Here is a 22,450-nt window from a genome sequence, read left to right as displayed (position 1 = left end):
AAATACAGCCCAGTCCTCCAGCTGGGTTCAGTGCAGAAATGCAGCCCAGTCCTCCAGCTGGGTTCAGTGCAGAAATACAGCTCAGTCCTCCAGCTGGGTTCACTGCAGAAATACAGCCCAGTCCTCCAGCTGGGTTCACTGCAGAAATACAGCCCAGTCCTCCAGCTGGGTTCAGTGCAGAAATACAGCCCAGTCCTCCAGCTGGGTTAACTGCAGAAATACAGCCCAGTCCTCCAGCTGGGTTCACTGCAGAAATACAGCCCAGTCCTCCAGCTGGGTTCAGTGCAGAAATACAGCCCAGTCCTCCAGCTGGGTTCAGTGCAGAAATACAGCCCAGTCCTCCAGCTGGGTTAACTGCAGAAATACAGCCCAGTCCTCCAGCTGGGTTCAGTGCAGAAATACAGCCCAGTCCTCCAGCTGGGTTCACTGCAGAAATACAGCCCAGTCCTCCAGCTGGGTTCACTGCAGAAATACAGCCCAGTCCTCCAGCTGGGTTCACTGCAGAAATACAGCCCAGTCCTCCAGCTGGGTTCACTGCAGAAATACAGCCCAGTCCTCCAGCTGGGTTCAGTGCAGAAATACAGCCCAGTCCTCCAGCTGGGTTCAGTGCAGAAATACAGCCAAGTCCTCCAGCTGGGTTCACTGCAGAAATACAGCCCAGTCCTCCAGCTGGGTTCACTGCAGAAATACAGCCCAGTCCTCCAGCTGGGTTCACTGCAGAAATACAGCCCAGTCCTCCAGCTGGGTTCACTGCAGAAATACAGCCCAGTCCTCCAGCTGGGTTCAGTGCAGAAATACAGCCCAGTCCTCCAGCTGGGTTCAGTGCAGAAATACAGCCCAGTCCTCCAGCTGGGTTCACTGCAGAAATACAGCCCAGTCCTCCAGCTGGGTTCACTGCAGAAATACAGCCCAGTCCTCCAGCTGGGTTCACTGCAGAAATACAGCCCAGTCCTCCAGCTGGGTTCACTGCAGAAATACAGCCCAGTCCTCCAGCTGGGTCACTGCAGAAATACAGCCCAGTCCTCCAGCTGGGTTCACTGCAGAAATACAGCCCAGTCCTCCAGCTGGGTTAACTGGAGAAATACAGCCCAGTCCTCCAGCTGGGTTCACTGCAGAAATGCAGCCCAGTCCTCCAGCTGGGTTCACTGCAGAAATACAGCCCAGTCCTCCAGCTGGGTTAACTGGAGAAATACAGCCCAGTCCTCCAGCTGGGTTCACTGCAGAAATACAGCCCAGTCCTCCAGCTGGGTTAACTGGAAAAATGCAGCCCAGTCCTCCAGCTGGGTTAACTGGAGAAATAAAGCCAGTCCTCCAGCTGGGTTAACTGGAGAAATACAGCCCAGTCCTCCAGCTGGGTTCACTGCAGAAATACAGCCCAGTCCTCCAGCTGGGTTCACTGCAGAAATACAGCCCAGTCCTCCAGCTGGGTTTATGCTCCTCATTCTGAGAAAAGCTGTATAGGGACTTATTGTCGAAGGAAAACAAGGCCCTCTATCAATTTTTATTACATGCCATGTCTCGTTCGCTTAGTCAAGTCCCTAAAGCGACACAGGATGACATTCTCTTCAGAATAGAAAACTGCAGTTCTGTAATCCCTTGACTAGACAGGAGAACACATTTGATTTATAGAACCTTATGGATTAAGCCTAGATTAAATCCGTACCACAGGAGATCCACGCTATAGTGGAGCCGACATGCAGCGTTTACCGTGAATGTGGTCTCCACTGACACGGGAACACTGTGGTGCAGATTGAACCCCGGCCAAACAGGGCTGATTAGATTCACATTCTGTTATTTAACATATTTCTATTACGTAGAGGAAACCCTTAAGGGAGAGAGAATATAATTTCTGTTTTAAGTATTACAATTTAGGAGCAGTCTTACATTTTACTGTAAATCAACATTATGATAGTGTGAGATTTAAGAGTAAATGTATCCAGTACAGCACAATTAGCATTTAAGAGTGAGGGGTTAGAGACAAAGAAGACAATGAGACAGAGAGAGAAGACCAAGGTTACAGAGAGAGCCTCCCTCTCTCTCACATCTCAGCCAACAGCCTCCCTCTCTCCCCCTCTGCCAACAGCCTCCCTCTCTCCCCCATCTCGGCCAACAGCCTCCCTCTCTCCCCCATCTCGGCCAACAGCCTCCCTCTCTCCCCCATCTCGGCCAACAGCCTCCCTCTCTACTCCATCTCAACCAACAGCCTCCCTCTCTCCCCCATCTCAGCCAACAGCCTCCCCCTCTCCCCCATCTCAGCCAAAAGCCTCCCTCTCTCCCCAATCTTGGCCAACAGCCTCCCTCTCTCCTCCTTCTCGGCCAACAGCCTCCCTCTCTCCCCCATCTCAGCCAAAAGCCTCCCTCTCTCGGCCAACAGCCTCCCTCTCTCCCCCATCTCGGCCAACAGCCTCCCTCTCTCCCCCATCTCAGCCAAAAGCCTCCCTCTCTCCCCCATTTTGGCCAAAAGCCTCCCTCTCTCCCCCATCTCGGCCAACAGCCTCCCTCTCTCCCCCATCTCAGCCAACAGCCTCCCCCTCTCCCCCATCTTGGCCAACAGCCTCCCTCTCTACCCCATCTCGGCCAACAGCCTGATACGTTGTCCTAAAAGTTACTATTTGTCTTAAAAATGCTTTTACTGGGTACTTGTGTATGATTGGAATAATACATATGTAAACAATTAATGACATTCATGTCCCATTGTGGTACCCCACCACCCTGGTCCTCCAGTACCCCCCACCACCCTGGTCCTCCAGTACCCCCCACCACCCTGGTCCTCCAGTACCCCCCACCACCCTGGTCCTCCAGTACCCCCACCACCCTGGTCCTCCAGTACCCCCCACCACCCTGGTCCTCCAGTACCCCCCCCACCACCCTGGTCCTCCAGTACCCCCCAACACCCTGGTCCTCCAGTACCCCCAACACCCTGGTCCTCCAGTACCCCCCACCACCCTGGTCCTCCAGTACCCCCCAACACCCTGGTCCTCCAGTACCCCCACCACCCTGGTCCTCCAGTACCCCCCACCACCCTGGTCCTCCAGTACCCCCACCACCCTGGTCCTCCAGTACCCCCACCACCCTGGTCCTCCAGTACCCCCCCACCACCCTGGTCCTCCAGTACCCCCCACCACCCTGGTCCTCCAGTACCCCCAACACCCTGGTCCTCCAGTACCCCCAACACCCTGGTCCTCCAGTACCCCCCCAACACCCTGGTCCTCCAGTACCCCCCCCACCACCCTGGTCCTCCAGTACCCCCCCCAACACCCTGGTCCTCCAGTACCCCCCCACCACCCTGGTCCTCCAGTACCCCCACCACCCTGGTCCTCCAGTACCCCCCAACACCCTGGTCCTCCAGTACCCCCCACCACCCTGGTCCTCCAGTACCCCCACCACCCTGGTCCTCCAGTACCCCCCAACACCCTGGTCCTCCAGTACCCCCCACCACCCTGGTCCTCCAGTACCCCCCCACCACCCTGGTCCTCCAGTACCCCCCACCACCCTGGTCCTCCAGTACCCCCCCACCACCCTGGTCCTCCAGTACCCCCACCACCCTGGTCCTCCAGTACCCCCACCACCCTGGTCCTCCAGTACCCCCCACCACCCTGGTCCTCCAGTACCCCCCACCACCCTGGTCCTCCAGTACCCCCCACCACCCTGGTCCTCCAGTACCCCCCACCACCCTGGTCCTCCAGTACCCCCACCACCCTGGTCCTCCAGTACCCCCCACCACCCTGGTCCTCCAGTACCCCCACCACCCTGGTCCTCCAGTACCCCCCACCACCCTGGTCCTCCAGTACCCCCCACCACCCTGGTCCTCCAGTACCCCCCACCACCCTGGTCCTCCAGTACCCCCCCCACCACCCTGGTCCTCCAGTACCCCTCAACACCCTGGTCCTCCAGTACCCCCCACCACCCTGGTCCTCCAGTACCCCCCACCACCCTGGTCCTCCAGTACCCCCCAACACCCTGGTCCTCCAGTACCCTCCAGTACCCCCCACCACCCTGGTCCTCCAGTACCCCCACCACCCTGGTCCTCCAGTACCCCCCCACCACCCTGGTCCTCCAGTACCCCCCAACACCCTGGTCCTCCAGTACCCTCCAGTACCCCCCCCCACCACCCTGGTCCTCCAGTACCCTCCAGTACCCCCACCACCCTGGTCCTCCAGTACCCTCCAGTACCCCCCAACACCCTGGTCCTCCAGTACCCCCACCACCCTGGTCCTCCAGTACCCCCCCACCACCCTGGTCCTCCAGTACCCCCCACCACCCTGGTCCTCCAGTACCCCCCACCACCCTGGTCCTCCAGTACCCCCACCACCCTGGTCCTCCAGTACCCTCCAGTACCCCCACCACCCTGGTCCTCCAGTACCCCCCACCACCCTGGTCCTCCAGTACCCCCCACCACCCTGGTCCTCCAGTACCCCCCCACCACCCTGGTCCTCCAGTACCCCCAACACCCTGGTCCTCCAGTACCCCCCACCACCCTGGTCCTCCAGTACCCCCACCACCCTGGTCCTCCAGTACCCCCCCCACCACCCTGGTCCTCCAGTACCCCCCACCACCCTGGTCCTCCAGTACCCCCCACCACCCTGGTTCTCCATTATGGTGTTTAATCCCTATTGAGCACCACAACTCCACATATGGGGGTAAAAAAAAGAAGCTTTATCTGGACAGCATTGAGAAAGTAGGAAATGATGGAGAGAAACATTTATAAATGGGTATTAACTGTCTGCTGCCTCGCTCTTATTGCGTCACTAAATGAGGTCCGCCCAATAACCACAGACTAACAGGCTGGCATTGCCAACCCTCTGGACTGTCACCAGCCCCAACTATAACCACTGAACATGAATGGATTGGATAGTCACCATAGCAATAAAACATCCTAAAGAAGAAACCATTAAAACATCACTGGATGGGCTGGGTAGTGAGCTGATGGTTGTAACTGGTGTTTTATATAAAATAAAAGACGGTTGATGATTGTAAGTTAACTGGTGGGACTGAGCTGAGGGCATGTCTAAAGCTATTTCACATAAATATATTATCTGGGATTTAGCTCAGCTGGCTAACAAAGCCTTGTGGCACGTCGGAGACCCAGGTTCACTTCAACATACTATCCACTGTAATCCTCAGGGTACAAAGAGAGATGGTGTTACTATCCACTGTAATCCTCAGGGTACAGAGAGAGATGGTGTTTTCTAAAAGGATAGTCTGCATGTGTAGAGCTGTTTCACTTCTAGATACTATCCACTAGCTATCGTATGTTGATCATTTAGAAACTTTTCACTGAGTTATCACTTGTCTACTGGCCACAGCTAAAGAATGCCTGATTAGAATGCCTGATTAGAATGCCTGAATAGAATGCCTGAATAGCTGGTGAACCATTGAACAAGGGAAATGGTTTTGATGACCCCAAGCTGGCTGTATTTGATTAGAGCTCATGGAAGATGCGAATGCTGCTAGTGTGCTTTAATTATGGTATATAAGATATACTGGAACTACTGCGGGGTCAAAAGAGAGAGACACAGAAAAAGGAGTGAGCGGGGACGGAGAGAAATGTACAGGGGTGGAAACTGTGCATCTCTTCTGATGTGGAAGGCAAGCATGAAATCAGAGCTGGAATATTCGGTCCGGAATTATTCATAAAGGCTGCATGATTCCAAATTCTAGGAATGCCACATGTTGATCACTACCAGGTTTCACGTTCCAAATGGAACCCTATTCCCTATACAGTGTACTTCTTTTCATCAGGGCCCATAGGCTTTTGCCCAAAAGTAGTGCACTATATAGGGAATAGGGTGCCAATTTGGGATGTTCCCCAGGTTTCACGTTCCCCCGTTTTCTCTCCTCTCTGGCCCTGAGGAGCTTAACTCTGCAGCGCTGGTCGTTAGAACAACACGGTGTAGATAGTGTTGTCAGGGCTCCTCACCCTAAGCACTATGTGTGTCCCAAATGGCACCCTGTACCCTACATACTGCACTACTGTTGACCAGGGCCCATAAATAATATGCCACCAATTGAGCTACAGAGACCCCTAGGGTGCCATTTGGGACGGAGCTGGGTCAGCATGGTCAGCGTGGTACAGATGTAATGTTCGTTTAGAAAGGCCACTCACAGAGGATCTCAGGGTTTAATCTCTGAAGGGTGTAACATCATGACTATAAGGTTTCACGGAGCGGGACGACTGCTGTTCAACTAGAAGCAGTGGAAATCACGTCCTCCCGAAGAGCATTGGTCAGGAATTAAAATGGCTCGGTCTTGATATTAAAAGAAGTGGAAAACAACTGTACATGGTATCAGTATGTCAACGTATCAGTATGTCAACGTATCAGTATGTCATAGTATGTCATAGTATCAGTATGTCATAGTATGTCATAGTATCAGTATGTCATAGTATCAGTATGTCATAGTATCAGTATGTCATAGTATCAGTATGTCATAGTATGTCATAGTATCAGTATGTCATAGTATCAGTATGTCATAGTATCAGTGTGTCATAGTATCAGTATGTCAACGTATCAGTATGTCATAGTATCAGTATGTCATAGTATGTCATAGTATCAGTATGTCATAGTATCAGTATGTCAACGTATCAGTATGTCATAGTATCAGTATGTCATAGTATGTCATAGTATCAGTATGTCATAGTATCAGTATGTCATAGTATGTCATAGTATCAGTATGTCATAGTATCAGTATGTCATAGTATCAGTATGTCAACGTATCAGTATGTCATAGTATGTCATAGTATCAGTATGTCATAGTATCAGTATGTCATAGTATCAGTATGTCATAGTATGTCATAGTATCAGTATGTCATAGTATCAGTATGTCATAGTATGTCATAGTATCAGTATGTCATAGTATCAGTATGTCAACGTATCAGTATGTCATAGTATCAGTATGTCATAGTATGTCATAGTATCAGTATGTCAACATATCAGTATGTCATAGTATCAGTATGTCATAGTATCAGTATGTCATAGTATGTCATAGTATCAGTATGTCATAGTATCAGTATGTCAACGTATCAGTATGTCATAGTATCAGTATGTCAACGTATCAGTATGTCATAGTATCAGTATGTCATAGTATCAGTATGTCAACGTATCAGTATGTCATAGTATCAGTATGTCATAGTATGTCATAGTATCAGTATGTCATAGTATCAGTATGTCATAGTATGTCATAGTATCAGTATGTCATAGTATCAGTATGTCATAGTATCAGTATGTCAACGTATCAGTATGTCATAGTATGTCATAGTATCAGTATGTCATAGTATCAGTATGTCATAGTATCAGTATGTCATAGTATGTCATAGTATCAGTATGTCATAGTATCAGTATGTCATAGTATGTCATAGTATCAGTATGTCATAGTATCAGTATGTCAACGTATCAGTATGTCATAGTATCAGTATGTCATAGTATGTCATAGTATCAGTATGTCAACATATCAGTATGTCATAGTATCAGTATGTCATAGTATCAGTATGTCATAGTATGTCATAGTATCAGTATGTCATAGTATCAGTATGTCATAGTATCAGTATGTCAACGTATCAGTATGTCATAGTATCAGTATGTCAACGTATCAGTATGTCATAGTATCAGTATGTCATAGTATGTCATAGTATCAGTATGTCATAGTATCAGTATGTCAACGTATCAGTATGTCATAGTATCAGTATGTCATAGTATGTCATAGTATCAGTATGTCATAGTATCAGTATGTCATAGTATGTCATAGTATCAGTATGTCATAGTATCAGTATGTCAACGTATCAGTATGTCATAGTATCAGTATGTCATAGTATCAGTATGTCATATCAGTATGTCATCGTATCAGTATGTCATAGTATCAGTATGTCATAGTATCAGTATGTCATAGTATCAGTATGTCATAGTATGTCATAGTATCAGTATGTCATAGTATCAGTATGTCATATCAGTATGTCAACGTATCAGTATGTCATAGTATCAGTATGTCATAGTATCAGTATGTCATAGTATGTCATAGTATCAGTATGTCATAGTATCAGTATGTCAACGTATCAGTATGTCATAGTATCAGTATGTCATAGTATCAGTATGTCAACGTATCAGTATGTCATAGTATCAGTATGTCATAGTATGTCATAGTATCAGTATGTCATAGTATCAGTATGTCATAGTATCAGTATGTCATAGTATCAGTATGTCATAGTATCAGTATGTCATAGTATCAGTATGTCATCGTATCAGTATGTCATAGTATCAGTATGTCATAGTATCAGTATGTCATATCAGTATGTCATCGTATCAGTATGTCATATCGTATGTCATCGTATCAGTATGTCATAGTATCAGTATGTCATAGTATCAGTATGTCATCGTATCAGTATGTCAGTATCAGTATGTCATCGTATCAGTATGTCATATCAGTATGTCATCGTATCAGTATGTCATAGTATCAGTATGTCATAGTATCAGTATGTCAACGTATCAGTATGTCATATCAGTATGTCATAGTATCAGTATGTCATATCAGTATGTCAACGTATCAGTATGTCATAGTATCAGTATGTCATAGTATCAGTATGTCATATCAGTATGTCAACGTATCAGTATGTCATCGTATCAGTATGTCATATCAGTATGTCATCGTATCAGTATGTCATAGTATCAGTATGTCATAGTATCAGTATGTCATATCAGTATGTCATCGTATCAGTATGTCATATCAGTATGTCATCGTATCAGTATGTCATAGTATCAGTATGTCATAGTATCAGTATGTCATAGTATCAGTATGTCATATCAGTATGTCATCGTATCAGTATGTCATATCAGTATGTCATCGTATCAGTATGTCATAGTATCAGTATGTCATAGTATCAGTATGTCATAGTATCAGTATGTCATAGTATCAGTATGTCATAGTATCAGTATGTCATAGTATCAGTATGTCATAGTATCAGTATGTCATAGTATCAGTATGTCATATCAGTATGTCATCGTATCAGTATGTCATATCAGTATGTCATCGTATCAGTATGTCATAGTATCAGTATGTCATAGTATCAGTATGTCATCGTATCAGTATGTCATATCAGTATGTCATCGTATCAGTATGTCATATCAGTATGTCATCGTATCAGTATGTCATAGTATCAGTATGTCATAGTATCAGTATGTCATCGTATCAGTATGTCATATCAGTATGTCATCGTATCAGTATGTCATATCAGTATGTCAGCGTATCAGTATGTCATAGTATCAGTATGTCATAGTATCAGTATGTCATATCAGTATGTCAACGTATCAGTATGTCATCGTATCAGTATGTCATATCAGTATGTCATCGTATCAGTATGTCATAGTATCAGTATGTCATAGTATCAGTATGTCATATCAGTATGTCATCGTATCAGTATGTCATATCAGTATGTCATCGTATCAGTATGTCATAGTATCAGTATGTCATAGTATCAGTATGTCATCGTATCAGTATGTCATATCAGTATGTCATCGTATCAGTATGTCATATCAGTATGTCATCGTATCAGTATGTCATAGTATCAGTATGTCATAGTATCAGTATGTCATAGTATCAGTATGTCATAGTATCAGTATGTCATAGTATCAGTATGTCATAGTATCAGTATGTCATAGTATCAGTATGTCATAGTATCAGTATGTCATAGTATGTCATAGTATCAGTATGTCATAGTATCAGTATGTCATAGTATGTCAACGTATCAGTATGTCATAGTATCAGTATGTCATAGTATCAGTATGTCATAGTATCAGTATGTCATAGTATCAGTATGTCATAGTATGTCATAGTATCAGTATGTCATAGTATCAGTATGTCATAGTATCAGTATGTCATAGTATCAGTATGTCATAGTATCAGTATGTCATAGTATCAGTATGTCATCGTATCAGTATGTCATAGTATCAGTATGTCATAGTATCAGTATGTCATATCAGTATGTCATCGTATCAGTATGTCATATCAGTATGTCATCGTATCAGTATGTCATAGTATCAGTATGTCATAGTATCAGTATGTCATCGTATCAGTATGTCATATCAGTATGTCATCGTATCAGTATGTCATATCAGTATGTCATCGTATCAGTATGTCATAGTATCAGTATGTCATAGTATCAGTATGTCATCGTATCAGTATGTCATATCAGTATGTCATCGTATCAGTATGTCATATCAGTATGTCAACGTATCAGTATGTCATAGTATCAGTATGTCATAGTATCAGTATGTCATATCAGTATGTCAACGTATCAGTATGTCATCGTATCAGTATGTCATATCAGTATGTCATCGTATCAGTATGTCATAGTATCAGTATGTCATAGTATCAGTATGTCATATCAGTATGTCATCGTATCAGTATGTCATATCAGTATGTCATCGTATCAGTATGTCATATCAGTATGTCATAGTATCAGTATGTCATAGTATCAGTATGTCATCGTATCAGTATGTCATATCAGTATGTCATATCAGTATGTCATCGTATCAGTATGTCATATCAGTATGTCATAGTATCAGTATGTCATAGTATCAGTATGTCAACGTATCAGTATGTCATAGTATCAGTATGTCATAGTATCAGTATGTCATAGTATCAGTATGTCATATCAGTATGTCATCGTATCAGTATGTCATAGTATCAGTATGTCATATCAGTATGTCATAGTATCAGTATGTCATAGTATCAGTATGTCATCGTATCAGTATGTCATAGTATCAGTATGTCATCGTATCAGTATGTCATATCAGTATGTCATAGTATCAGTATGTCATAGTATCAGTATGTCATAGTATCAGTATGTCATAGTATCAGTATGTCATAGTATCAGTATGTCATAGTATCAGTATGTCATAGTATCAGTATGTCATATCAGTATGTCATAGTATCAGTATGTCATAGTATCAGTATGTCAACGTATCAGTATGTCATAGTATCAGTATGTCATAGTATCAGTATGTCATCGTATCAGTATGTCATATCAGTATGTCATATCAGTATGTCATCGTATCAGTATGTCATATCAGTATGTCATAGTATCAGTATGTCATAGTATCAGTATGTCATAGTATCAGTATGTCATAGTATCAGTATGTCATAGTATCAGTATGTCAACGTATCAGTATGTCATAGTATCAGTATGTCATAGTATCAGTATGTCATAGTATCAGTATGTCATATCAGTATGTCATCGTATCAGTATGTTCTGGATGTTCTGGGAGGCAGTAAGTTGTCATAACTTTGATAAAAAAGGAAGGAAAGTGACCAGGTCCCAGAGAAGGAAGGCTTTACTATCTAAACTAGACACAGACAACATTAGAACAGTCTTCAACCTAACGTCTTAAATCTGTCCAACCTTTCGGCCCACCCAACGTCCAGAGCAGCAGACTGACCTTGGCACTCTGCAGCGCGGCCTGGTAACTAGAAGGTCTATAGTACATCCTCTGGGCCACCTCAGTGTGGATGTCTCCCAGGAACAGCTCTTCAACCAGGTGGTCCAGGTTATGATGAGGGTACTGTTTCACCACACGCAGCAGCTGCAAGAGGAAATACGTTTATTATCCAATGCATAGACATATCATTCAACAAGTGTTCTATTCTGTGGTCCAACGTACACTAATGTCTAACAGAAAGCCGCAGTGCAGGTTTCAGTGCCTTGTTTCAAGGGCTACTGGTTGATATCGATGCCAGCAACCCTCTGGTTGCCAGTCCATTGAATATTTTTTTCCTGTCGGGCAAGGGATTCGAACCGTCAACCCCTCTGGTGACTAGCCCTCCTCACTAACCTGTAGCTCGTGCATGGAGAAGTTGATTTCTCTGGAATGGTCACAGCCCTCCTCATTCCACAGCTCATAGCTGATGTTGGGTTCCCAGGGCGCTTTAATACTCCCGCGACAGCTCTGGTTGAACCGCTGGCTCAGGTCCTTGGCCACGGCCGCACTGTGACAGACCACCTGGGTAGTGGGATAAACACACGCTGACTGACCTGGGCTTTAAGACATTAGCAAATTCATCTAGTTGAGGAGTAAGACGTTTTACTGGAATGTGTCATGTTGGCTTCTATTGTATATTTAGTTTTGTATGAACCCAGGAATATTACCCCTAATGGACTCATTATTATTACAATTGAAAGTAAACCAAACCTGTGTGTGGGGTGCAGCTGGAAGTCTGCTTCTACACACACACACACACACACACACACACACACACACACACACACACACACACTACCTGTGTGTGGTGGAGCTGGTAGTCAGCCTCTGTCCCTCCTCTGATGATCCAGGAGACCTGTCTAAGCCTCAGCCGTCCCCGGACTACCAGGGTGTAGGTGGGGTTGGTGCAGTGGTTGTCCCCGTAGTAGAACTGGTTGGCCTGGAACGTGTTGTTGGGGAAGAACCGGTACGACCGCGTCAGGAACTCTGGGCCAGGACGCACCTCACAGCTGGCCGTCGGAGAGAGAGGTGGATGTGGAGGGGAGTTTGAGTTGCATGGTTTCTCAAAGTAAACATCATACTGACTCTTTCACACACTGTATTTGTGAGTGTCTCCCCCCAGCCAGAGAGCGTACCTGGTGGAGGCCGGGATTCATTTAAAGGCGTGTTGCAGCACTGAGCACTGCACTACAGGCAGGCAATTTTTCCGTATTCACGGTAACAGTAATCCTTCTACCCCCCCCTCCCCCACCTCACCCCCCACAAAAAAAATAGTTGATATATATATATATATATATATATATATATATATATATATATATATATATATATATATATATATAAAACAAATGAAAATTAAAAATATACTCTAAAAATAAAAGAATTCTAAAATTAGAAAAATATATAAAAATAAAAATTGTAAAGTGGTTGTCCCACTGGCTGTCATAAGGTGAATGCACCAATTTGTAAGTGGCTCTGGATAAGAGCGTCTGCTAAATGACGTCAATGTAAATGTAAATGTAAAAGCTACGATGTCGGCTCAACCATAAGTTACCTAAAAAGTCAAGAGCAGCGTGCTTGTCTACAATGCGCCTTTGATTGAATCCCGGCCCCAGTGTCACTCTGTTGCGTTGAGGTTAGGATTGGAGCTAGGGTTAGGCGTACCTGGTGGACCCAGTACCCCTCTATGTTCGAGGGCATCTGGACGGTGATCCTAGCCCCGTGAGGGAGGTGTTTCAGCATGTGGGGTTAGGGTTGGAGCTAGGACTAAAGTACCTGGTAGAGACCCAGTGCCCCTCTATGTTGGGGGGCATCTGGATGGTGATGCGGGCCCCGTGGTGGAGGTGTTTCAACATGTGGTGACACTGGGAGTCTTTAGCAGGACGACCAAACATCTTCTCCAGGGACAGCAGACGGTTGGAGCGGCCCTCTGAGTAGTGGAGGGGCGACCCCTCACCCCAACCTAATGGGAGACAACGGAGACAACAGGTTACAAACCCTCACCCCAACCTGAGGGAGACAGAGACAACAGGTTACAAACCCCTCACCCCAACCTGATGGGAGACAACGGAGACAACAGGTTACAAACCCTCACCCCAACCTGATGGGAGACAACAGAGACAATATGTTACAAACCCTCACCACAACCTGAGGGAGACAACAGAGACAACAGGTTACAAAACCCTCACCCCAACCTGATGGAGACAACAGAGACAACAGGTTACAAACCCTCACCCCAACCTGAGGGAGACAGAGACAATATGTTACAAACCCCTCACCCCAACCTGAGGGAGACAGAGACAATATGTTACAAACCCTCACCCCAACCTGATGGGAGACAACAGAGACAACAGGTTACAAACCCTCACCCCAACCTGATGGGAGACAACAGAGACAACAGGTTACAAACCCTCACCCCAACCTGATGGGAGACAACAGAGACAACAGGTTACAAACCCTCACCCCAACCTGAGGGAGACAACAGAGACAACAGGTTACAAACCCTCACCCCAACCTGATGGGAGACAACAGAGACAACAGGTTACAAACCCTCACCACAACCTGATGGGAGACAACAGAGACAACAGGTTACAAACCCTCACCCCAACCTGATGGGAGACAACAGAGACAACAGGTTACAAACCCCTCACCCCAACCTGATGGGAGACAACAGAGACAACAGGTTACAAACCCCTCACCCCAACCTGATGGGAGACAACAGAGACAACAGGTTACAAACCCTCACCCCAACCTGATGGGAGACAACAGAGACAATATGTTACAAACCCTCACCCCAACCTGATGGGAGACAACAGAGACAACAGGTTACAAACCCTCACCACAACCTGATGGGAGACAACAGAGACAATATGTTACAAACCCTCACCCCAACCTGATGGGAGACAACAGAGACAACAGGTTACAAACCCTCACCCCAACCTGAGGGAGACAGAGACAATATGTTACAAACCCCTCACCCCAACCTGATGGGAGACAGAGACAATATGTTACAAACCCTCACCCCAACCTGATGGGAGACAACAGAGACAACAGGTTACAAACCCTCACCCCAACCTGATGGGAGACAACAGAGACAACAGGTTACAAACCCTCACCCCAACCTGATGGGAGACAACAGAGACAATATGTTACAAACCCCTCACCCCAACCTGAGGGAGAAAACAGAGACAACAGGTTACAAACCCTCACCCCAACCTGATGGGAGACAACAGAGACAACAGGTTACAAACCCCTCACCCCAACCTGATGGGAGACAACAGAGACAATATGTTACAAACCCTCACCCCAACCTGATGGGAGACAACAGAGACAACAGGTTACAAACCCTCACCCCAACCTGATGGGAGACAACAGAGACAACAGGTTACAAACCCTCACCCCAACCTGATGGGAGACAACAGAGACAACAGGTTACAAACCCCTCACCCCAACCTGATGGGAGACAACAGAGACAACAGGTTACAAACCCCTCACCCCAACCTGATGGGAGACAACAGAGACAACAGGTTACAAACCCTCACCACAACCTGATGGGAGACAACAGAGACAACAGGTTACAAACCCTCACCCCAACCTGATGGGAGACAACAGAGACAACAGGTTACAAACCCTCACCCCAACCTGATGGGAGACAGAGACAACAGGTTACAAACCCTCACCCCAACCTGATGGGAGACAGAGACAACAGGTTACAAACCCTCACCCCAACCTGATGGGAGACAACAGAGACAACAGGTTACAAACCCTCACCCCAACCTGATGGGAGACAGAGACAACAGGTTACAAACCCTCACCCCAACCTGATGGGAGACAGAGACAACAGGTTACAAACCCTCACCCCAACCTGATGGGAGACAGAGACAATATGTTACAAACCCCTCACCCCAACCTGATGGGAGACAGAGACAATATGTTACAAACCCTCACCCTAACCTGATGGGAGACAGAGACAACAGGTTACAAACCCTCACCCCAACCTGATGGGAGACAGAGACAATATGTTACAAACCCTCACCCCAACCTGAGGGAGACAGAGACAATATGTTACAAATCCTCACCCCAACCTGAGGGAGACAACAGAGACAATAGGTTACAAACCCCTCACCCCAACCTGATGGGAGACAACAGAGACAACAGGTTACAAACCCTCACCCCAACCTGATGGGAGACAACAGAGACAATATGTTACAAACCCCTCACCCCAACCTGAGGGAGACAACAGAGACAACAGGTTACAAACCCTCACCCCCAACCTGATGGGAGACAACAGAGACAACAGGTTACAAACCCCTCACCCCAACCTGATGGGAGACAACAGAGACAATATGTTACAAACCCTCACCCCAACCTGATGGGAGACAACAGAGACAACAGGTTACAAACCCTCACCCCAACCTGATGGGAGACAACAGAGACAACAGGTTACAAACCCCTCACCCCAACCTGATGGGAGACAACAGAGACAACAGGTTACAAACCCCTCACCCCAACCTGATGGGAGACAACAGAGACAACAGGTTACAAACCCTCACCACAACCTGATGGGAGACAACAGAGACAACAGGTTACAAACCCTCACCCCAACCTGATGGGAGACAACAGAGACAACAGGTTACAAACCCTCACCCCAACCTGATGGGAGACAGAGACAACAGGTTACAAACCCTCACCCCAACCTGATGGGAGACAGAGACAACAGGTTACAAACCCTCACCCCAACCTGATGGGAGACAACAGAGACAACAGGTTACAAACCCTCACCCCAACCTGATGGGAGACAGAGACAACAGGTTACAAACCCTCACCCCAACCTGATGGGAGACAGAGACAACAGGTTACAAACCCTCACCCCAACCTGATGGGAGACAGAGACAATATGTTACAAACCCCTCACCCCAACCTGAGGGAGACAGAGACAATATGTTACAAACCCTCACCCCAACCTGAAGGAGACAACAGAGACAATAGGTTACAAACCCCTCACCCCAACCTGATGGGAGACAACAGAGACAACAGGTTACAAACCCTCACCCCAACCTGATGGGAGACAACAGAGACAATATGTTACAAACCCTCACCCCAACCTGATGGGAGACAGAGACAATATGTTACAAACCCTCACCCCAACCTGATGGGAGACAACAGAGACAATATGTTACAAACCCCTCACCCCAACCTGAGGGAGACAACAGAGACAATAGGTTACAAACCCTCACCCCAACCTGATGGGAGACAACGGCGACAACAGGTTACAAACCCCTCACCCCAACCTGATGGGAGACAACAGAGACAATATGTTACAAACCCTCACCCCAACCTGATGGGAGACAGAGACAATATGTTACAAACCCCTCACCCCAACCTGAGGGAGACAACAGAGACAATAGGTTACAAACCCTCACCCCAACCTGATGGGAGACAACAGAGACAATATGTTACAAACCCTCACCCCAACCTGATGGGAGACAGAGACAATATGTTACAAACCCCTCACCCCAACCTGATGGGAGACAGAGACAATATGTTACAAACCCTCACCCCAACCTGATGGGAGACAGAGACAATATGTTACAAACCCCTCACCCCAACCTGAGGGAGACAGAGACAATATGTTACAAACCCCTCACCCCAACCTGATGGGAGACAGAGACAATATGTTACAAACCCCTCACCCCAACCTGATGGAGACAACAGAGACAATATGTTACAAACCCCTCACCCCAACCTGATGGGAGACAACAGAGACAACAGGTTACAAACCCTCACCCCAACCTGATGGGAGACAACAGAGACAACAGGTTACAAACCCCTCGCCCCAACCTGATGGGAGACAACAGAGACAACAGGTTACAAACCCCTCACCCCAACCTGATGGGAGACAACAGAGACAACAGGTTACAAACCCCTCACCCCAACCTGATGGGAGACAACAGAGACAACAGGTTACAAACCCTCACCCCAACCTGATGGGAGACAACAGAGACAACAGGTTACAAACCCTCACCACAACCTGATGGGAGACAACAGAGACAACAGGTTACAAACTCTCACCCCAACCTGATGGGAGACAACAGAGACAACAGGTTACAAACCCTCACCACAACCTGATGGGAGACAACAGAGACAACAGGTTACAAACCCTCACCCCAACCTGATGGGAGACAACAGAGACAATAGGTTACAAACCCTCACCCCAACCTGAGGGAGACAACAGAGACAACAGGTTACAAACCCCTCACCCCAACCTGATGGGAGACAGAGACAACAGGTTACAAACCCTCACCCCAACCTGATGGGAGACAGAGACAACAGGTTACAAACCCTCACCCCAACCTGATGGGAGACAACAGAGACAACAGGTTACAAACCCTCACCACAACCTGATGGGAGACAACAGAGACAACAGGTTACAAACCCTCACCCCAACCTGATGGGAGACAGAGACAACAGGTTACAAACCCTCACCCCAACCTGATGGGAGACAGAGACAACAGGTTACAAACACTCACCCCAACCTGATGGGAGACAACAGAGACAACAGGTTACAAACCCTCACCCCAACCTGATGGGAGACAGAGACAACAGGTTACAAAGCCTCACCCCAACCTGATGGGAGACAGAGACAACAGGTTACAAACCCTCACCCCAACCTGATGGGAGACAGAGACAATATGTTACAAACCCCTCACCCCAACCTGATGGGAGACAGAGACAATATGTTACAAACCCTCACCCCAACCTGATGGGAGACAGAGACAACAGGTTACAAACCCTCACCCCAACCTGATGGGAGACAGAGACAATATGTTACAAACCCTCACCCCAACCTGAGGGAGACAGAGACAATATGTTACAAACCCCTCACCCCAACCTGAGGGAGACAACAGAGACAATAGGTTACAAACCCCTCACCCCAACCTGATGGGAGACAACAGAGACAACAGGTTACAAACCCTCACCCCAACCTGATGGGAGACAACAGAGACAATATGTTACAAACCCCTCACCCCAACCTGAGGGAGACAACAGAGACAACAGGTTACAAACCCTCACCCCAACCTGATGGGAGACAACAGAGACAACAGGTTACAAACCCCTCACCCCAACCTGATGGGAGACAACAGAGACAATATGTTACAAACCCTCACCCCAACCTGATGGGAGACAACAGAGACAACAGGTTACAAACCCTCACCCCAACCTGATGGGAGACAACAGAGACAACAGGTTACAAACCCCTCACCCCAACCTGATGGGAGACAACAGAGACAACAGGTTACAAACCCCTCACCCCAACCTGATGGGAGACAACAGAGACAACAGGTTACAAACCCTCACCACAACCTGATGGGAGACAACAGAGACAACAGGTTACAAACCCTCACCCCAACCTGATGGGAGAAAACAGAGACAACAGGTTACAAACCCTCACCCCAACCTGATGGGAGACAGAGACAACAGGTTACAAACCCTCACCCCAACCTGATGGGAGACAGAGACAACAGGTTACAAACCCTCACCCCAACCTGATGGGAGACAACAGAGACAACAGGTTACAAACCCTCACCCCCAACCTGATGGGAGACAGAGACAACAGGTTACAAACCCTCACCCCAACCTGATGGGAGACAGAGACAACAGGTTACAAACCCCTCACCCCAACCTGATGGGAGACAGAGACAATATGTTACAAACCCCTCACCCCAACCTGAGGGAGACAGAGACAATATGTTACAAACCCCTCACCCCAACCTGAGGGAGACAACAGAGACAATAGGTTACAAACCCCTCACCCCAACCTGATGGGAGACAACAGAGACAACAGGTTACAAACCCTCACCCCAACCTGATGGGAGACAACAGAGACAATATGTTACAAACCCTCACCCCAACCTGATGGGAGACAGAGACAATATGTTACAAACCCTCACCCCAACCTGATGGGAGACAACAGAGACAATATGTTACAAACCCCTCACCCCAACCTGAGGGAGACAACAGAGACAATAGGTTACAAACCCTCACCCCAACCTGATGGGAGACAACGGCGACAACAGGTTACAAACCCTCACCCCAACCTGATGGGAGACAACAGAGACAATATGTTACAAACCCTCACCCCAACCTGATGGGAGACAGAGACAATATGTTACAAACCCCTCACCCCAACCTGATGGAGACAACAGAGACAATATGTTACAAACCCCTCACCCCAACCTGATGGGAGACAACAGAGACAACAGGTTACAAACCCTCACCCCAACCTGATGGGAGACAACAGAGACAACAGGTTACAAACCCCTCGCCCCAACCTGATGGGAGACAACAGAGACAACAGGTTACAAACCCCTCACCCCAACCTGATGGGAGACAACAGAGACAACAGGTTACAAACCCCTCACCCCAACCTGATGGGAGACAACAGAGACAACAGGTTACAAACCCTCACCCCAACCTGATGGGAGACAACAGAGACAACAGGTTACAAACCCTCACCACAACCTGATGGGAGACAACAGAGACAACAGGTTACAAACTCTCACCCCAACCTGATGGGAGACAACAGAGACAACAGGTTACAAACCCTCACCACAACCTGATGGGAGACAACAGAGACAACAGGTTACAAACCCTCACCCCAACCTGATGGGAGACAACAGAGACAATAGGTTACAAACCCTCACCCCAACCTGAGGGAGACAACAGAGACAACAGGTTACAAACCCCTCACCCCAACCTGATGGGAGACAGAGACAACAGGTTACAAACCCTCACCCCAAACTGATGGGAGACAGAGACAACAGGTTACAAACCCTCACCCCAACCTGATGGGAGACAACAGAGACAACAGGTTACAAACCCTCACCACAACCTGATGGGAGACAGAGACAACAGGTTACAAACCCTCACCCCAACCTGATGGGAGACAACAGAGACAACAGGTTACAAACCCTCACCCCAACCTGATGGGAGACAACAGAGACAACAGGTTACAAACCCTCACCCCAACCTGATGGGAGACAACAGAGACAACAGGTTACAAACCCTCACCCCAACCTGATGGGAGACAACAGAGACAACAGGTTACAAACCCTCACCCCAACCTGATGGGAGACAACAGAGACAACAGGTTACAAACCCTCACCCCCAACCTGATGGGAGACAACAGAGACAACAGGTTACAAACCCTCACCCCAACCTGATGGGAGACAACAGAGACAACAGGTTACAAACCCTCACCCCAACCTGATGGGAGACAACAGAGACAACAGGTTACAAACCCTCACCCCAACCTGATGGGAGACAACAGAGACAATATGTTACAAACCCTCACCACAACCTGAGGGAGACAACAGAGACAATATGTTACAAACCCTCACCCCAACCTGAGGGAGACAACAGAGACAACAGGTTACAAACCCCTCACCCCAACCTGATGGGAGACAGAGACAACAGGTTACAAACCCTCACCCCAACCTGATGGGAGACAGAGACAACAGGTTACAAACCCTCACCCCAACCTGATGGGAGACAACAGAGACAACAGGTTACAAACCCTCACCACAACCTGATGGGAGACAGAGACAACAGGTTACAAACCCTCACCCCAACCTGATGGGAGACAACAGAGACAACAGGTTACAAACCCTCACCCCAACCTGATGGGAGACAACAGAGACAACAGGTTACAAACCCTCACCCCAACCTGATGGGAGACAACAGAGACAACAGGTTACAAACCCTCACCCCAACCTGATGGGAGACAACAGAGACAACAGGTTACAAACCCTCACCCCAACCTGATGGGAGACAACAGAGACAACAGGTTACAAACCCTCACCCCAACCTGATGGGAGACAACAGAGACAACAGGTTACAAACCCTCACCCCAACCTGATGGGAGACAACAGAGACAACAGGTTACAAACCCTCACCCCAACCTGATGGGAGACAACAGAGACAATATGTTACAAACCCTCACCACAACCTGAGGGAGACAACAGAGACAATATGTTACAAACCCTCACCACAACCTGAGGGAGACAACAGAGACAACAGGTTACAAACCCCTCACCCCAACCTGATGGGAGACAACAGAGACAACAGGTTACAAACCCTCACCCCAACCTGATGGGAGACAACAGAGACAACAGGTTACAAACCCTCACCACAACCTGATGGGAGACAACAGAGACAACAGGTTACAAACTCTCACCCCAACCTGATGGGAGACAACAGAGACAACAGGTTACAAACCCTCACCACAACCTGATGGGAGACAACAGAGACAACAGGTTACAAACCCTCACCCCAACCTGATGGGAGACAACAGAGACAATAGGTTACAAACCCTCACCCCAACCTGAGGGAGACAACAGAGACAACAGGTTACAAACCCCTCACCACAACCTGATGGGAGACAGAGACAACAGGTTACAAACCCTCACCCCAACCTGATGGGAGACAGAGACAACAGGTTACAAACCCTCACCCCAACCTGATGGGAGACAACAGAGACAACAGGTTACAAACCCTCACCACAACCTGATGGGAGACAGAGACAACAGGTTACAAACCCTCACCCCAACCTGATGGGAGACAACAGAGACAACAGGTTACAAACCCTCACCCCAACCTGATGGGAGACAACAGAGACAACAGGTTACAAACCCTCACCCCAACCTGATGGGAGACAGAGACAACAGGTTACAAACCCTCACCCCAACCTGATGGGAGACAACAGAGACAACAGGTTACAAACCCTCACCCCAACCTGATGGGAGACAACAGAGACAACAGGTTACAAACCCCTCACCCCAACCTGATGGGAGACAACAGAGACAACAGGTTACAAACCCTCACCACAACCTGATGGGAGACAACAGAGACAACAGGTTACAAACCCTCACCCCAACCTGATGGGAGAAAACAGAGACAACAGGTTACAAACCCTCACCCCAACC

At 47.5% G+C, this 22,450-nt stretch overlaps 1 protein-coding gene across 1 annotated transcript in view; it reads right to left on the bottom strand.

The window, feature by feature from the left end:
- LOC121535707 (protein APCDD1-like) overlaps nt 1-22,450 on the bottom strand; it is an 86,954-nt gene that overhangs the window by 3,380 nt on the left and 61,124 nt on the right. The window contains exons 2-5 of the mRNA XM_041842968.2: nt 13,242-13,428; nt 12,265-12,475; nt 11,820-11,987; nt 11,427-11,570 (exon numbers count right to left, since the gene is read on the bottom strand). Of these exons, the coding sequence (XP_041698902.1) occupies nt 11,427-11,570; nt 11,820-11,987; nt 12,265-12,475; nt 13,242-13,428 (710 nt within the window). The remainder of the gene's footprint in view (nt 1-11,426; nt 11,571-11,819; nt 11,988-12,264; nt 12,476-13,241; nt 13,429-22,450) is intronic.

Source organism: Coregonus clupeaformis, chromosome 21 (assembly GCF_020615455.1).
Source record: "Coregonus clupeaformis isolate EN_2021a chromosome 21, ASM2061545v1, whole genome shotgun sequence".
NCBI classification, from domain to species: domain Eukaryota; kingdom Metazoa; phylum Chordata; class Actinopteri; order Salmoniformes; family Salmonidae; genus Coregonus; species Coregonus clupeaformis.
The sequence above is the reverse complement of the archived record's forward strand: the minus strand, read 5'-3'. Positions and strand labels throughout refer to the sequence as shown.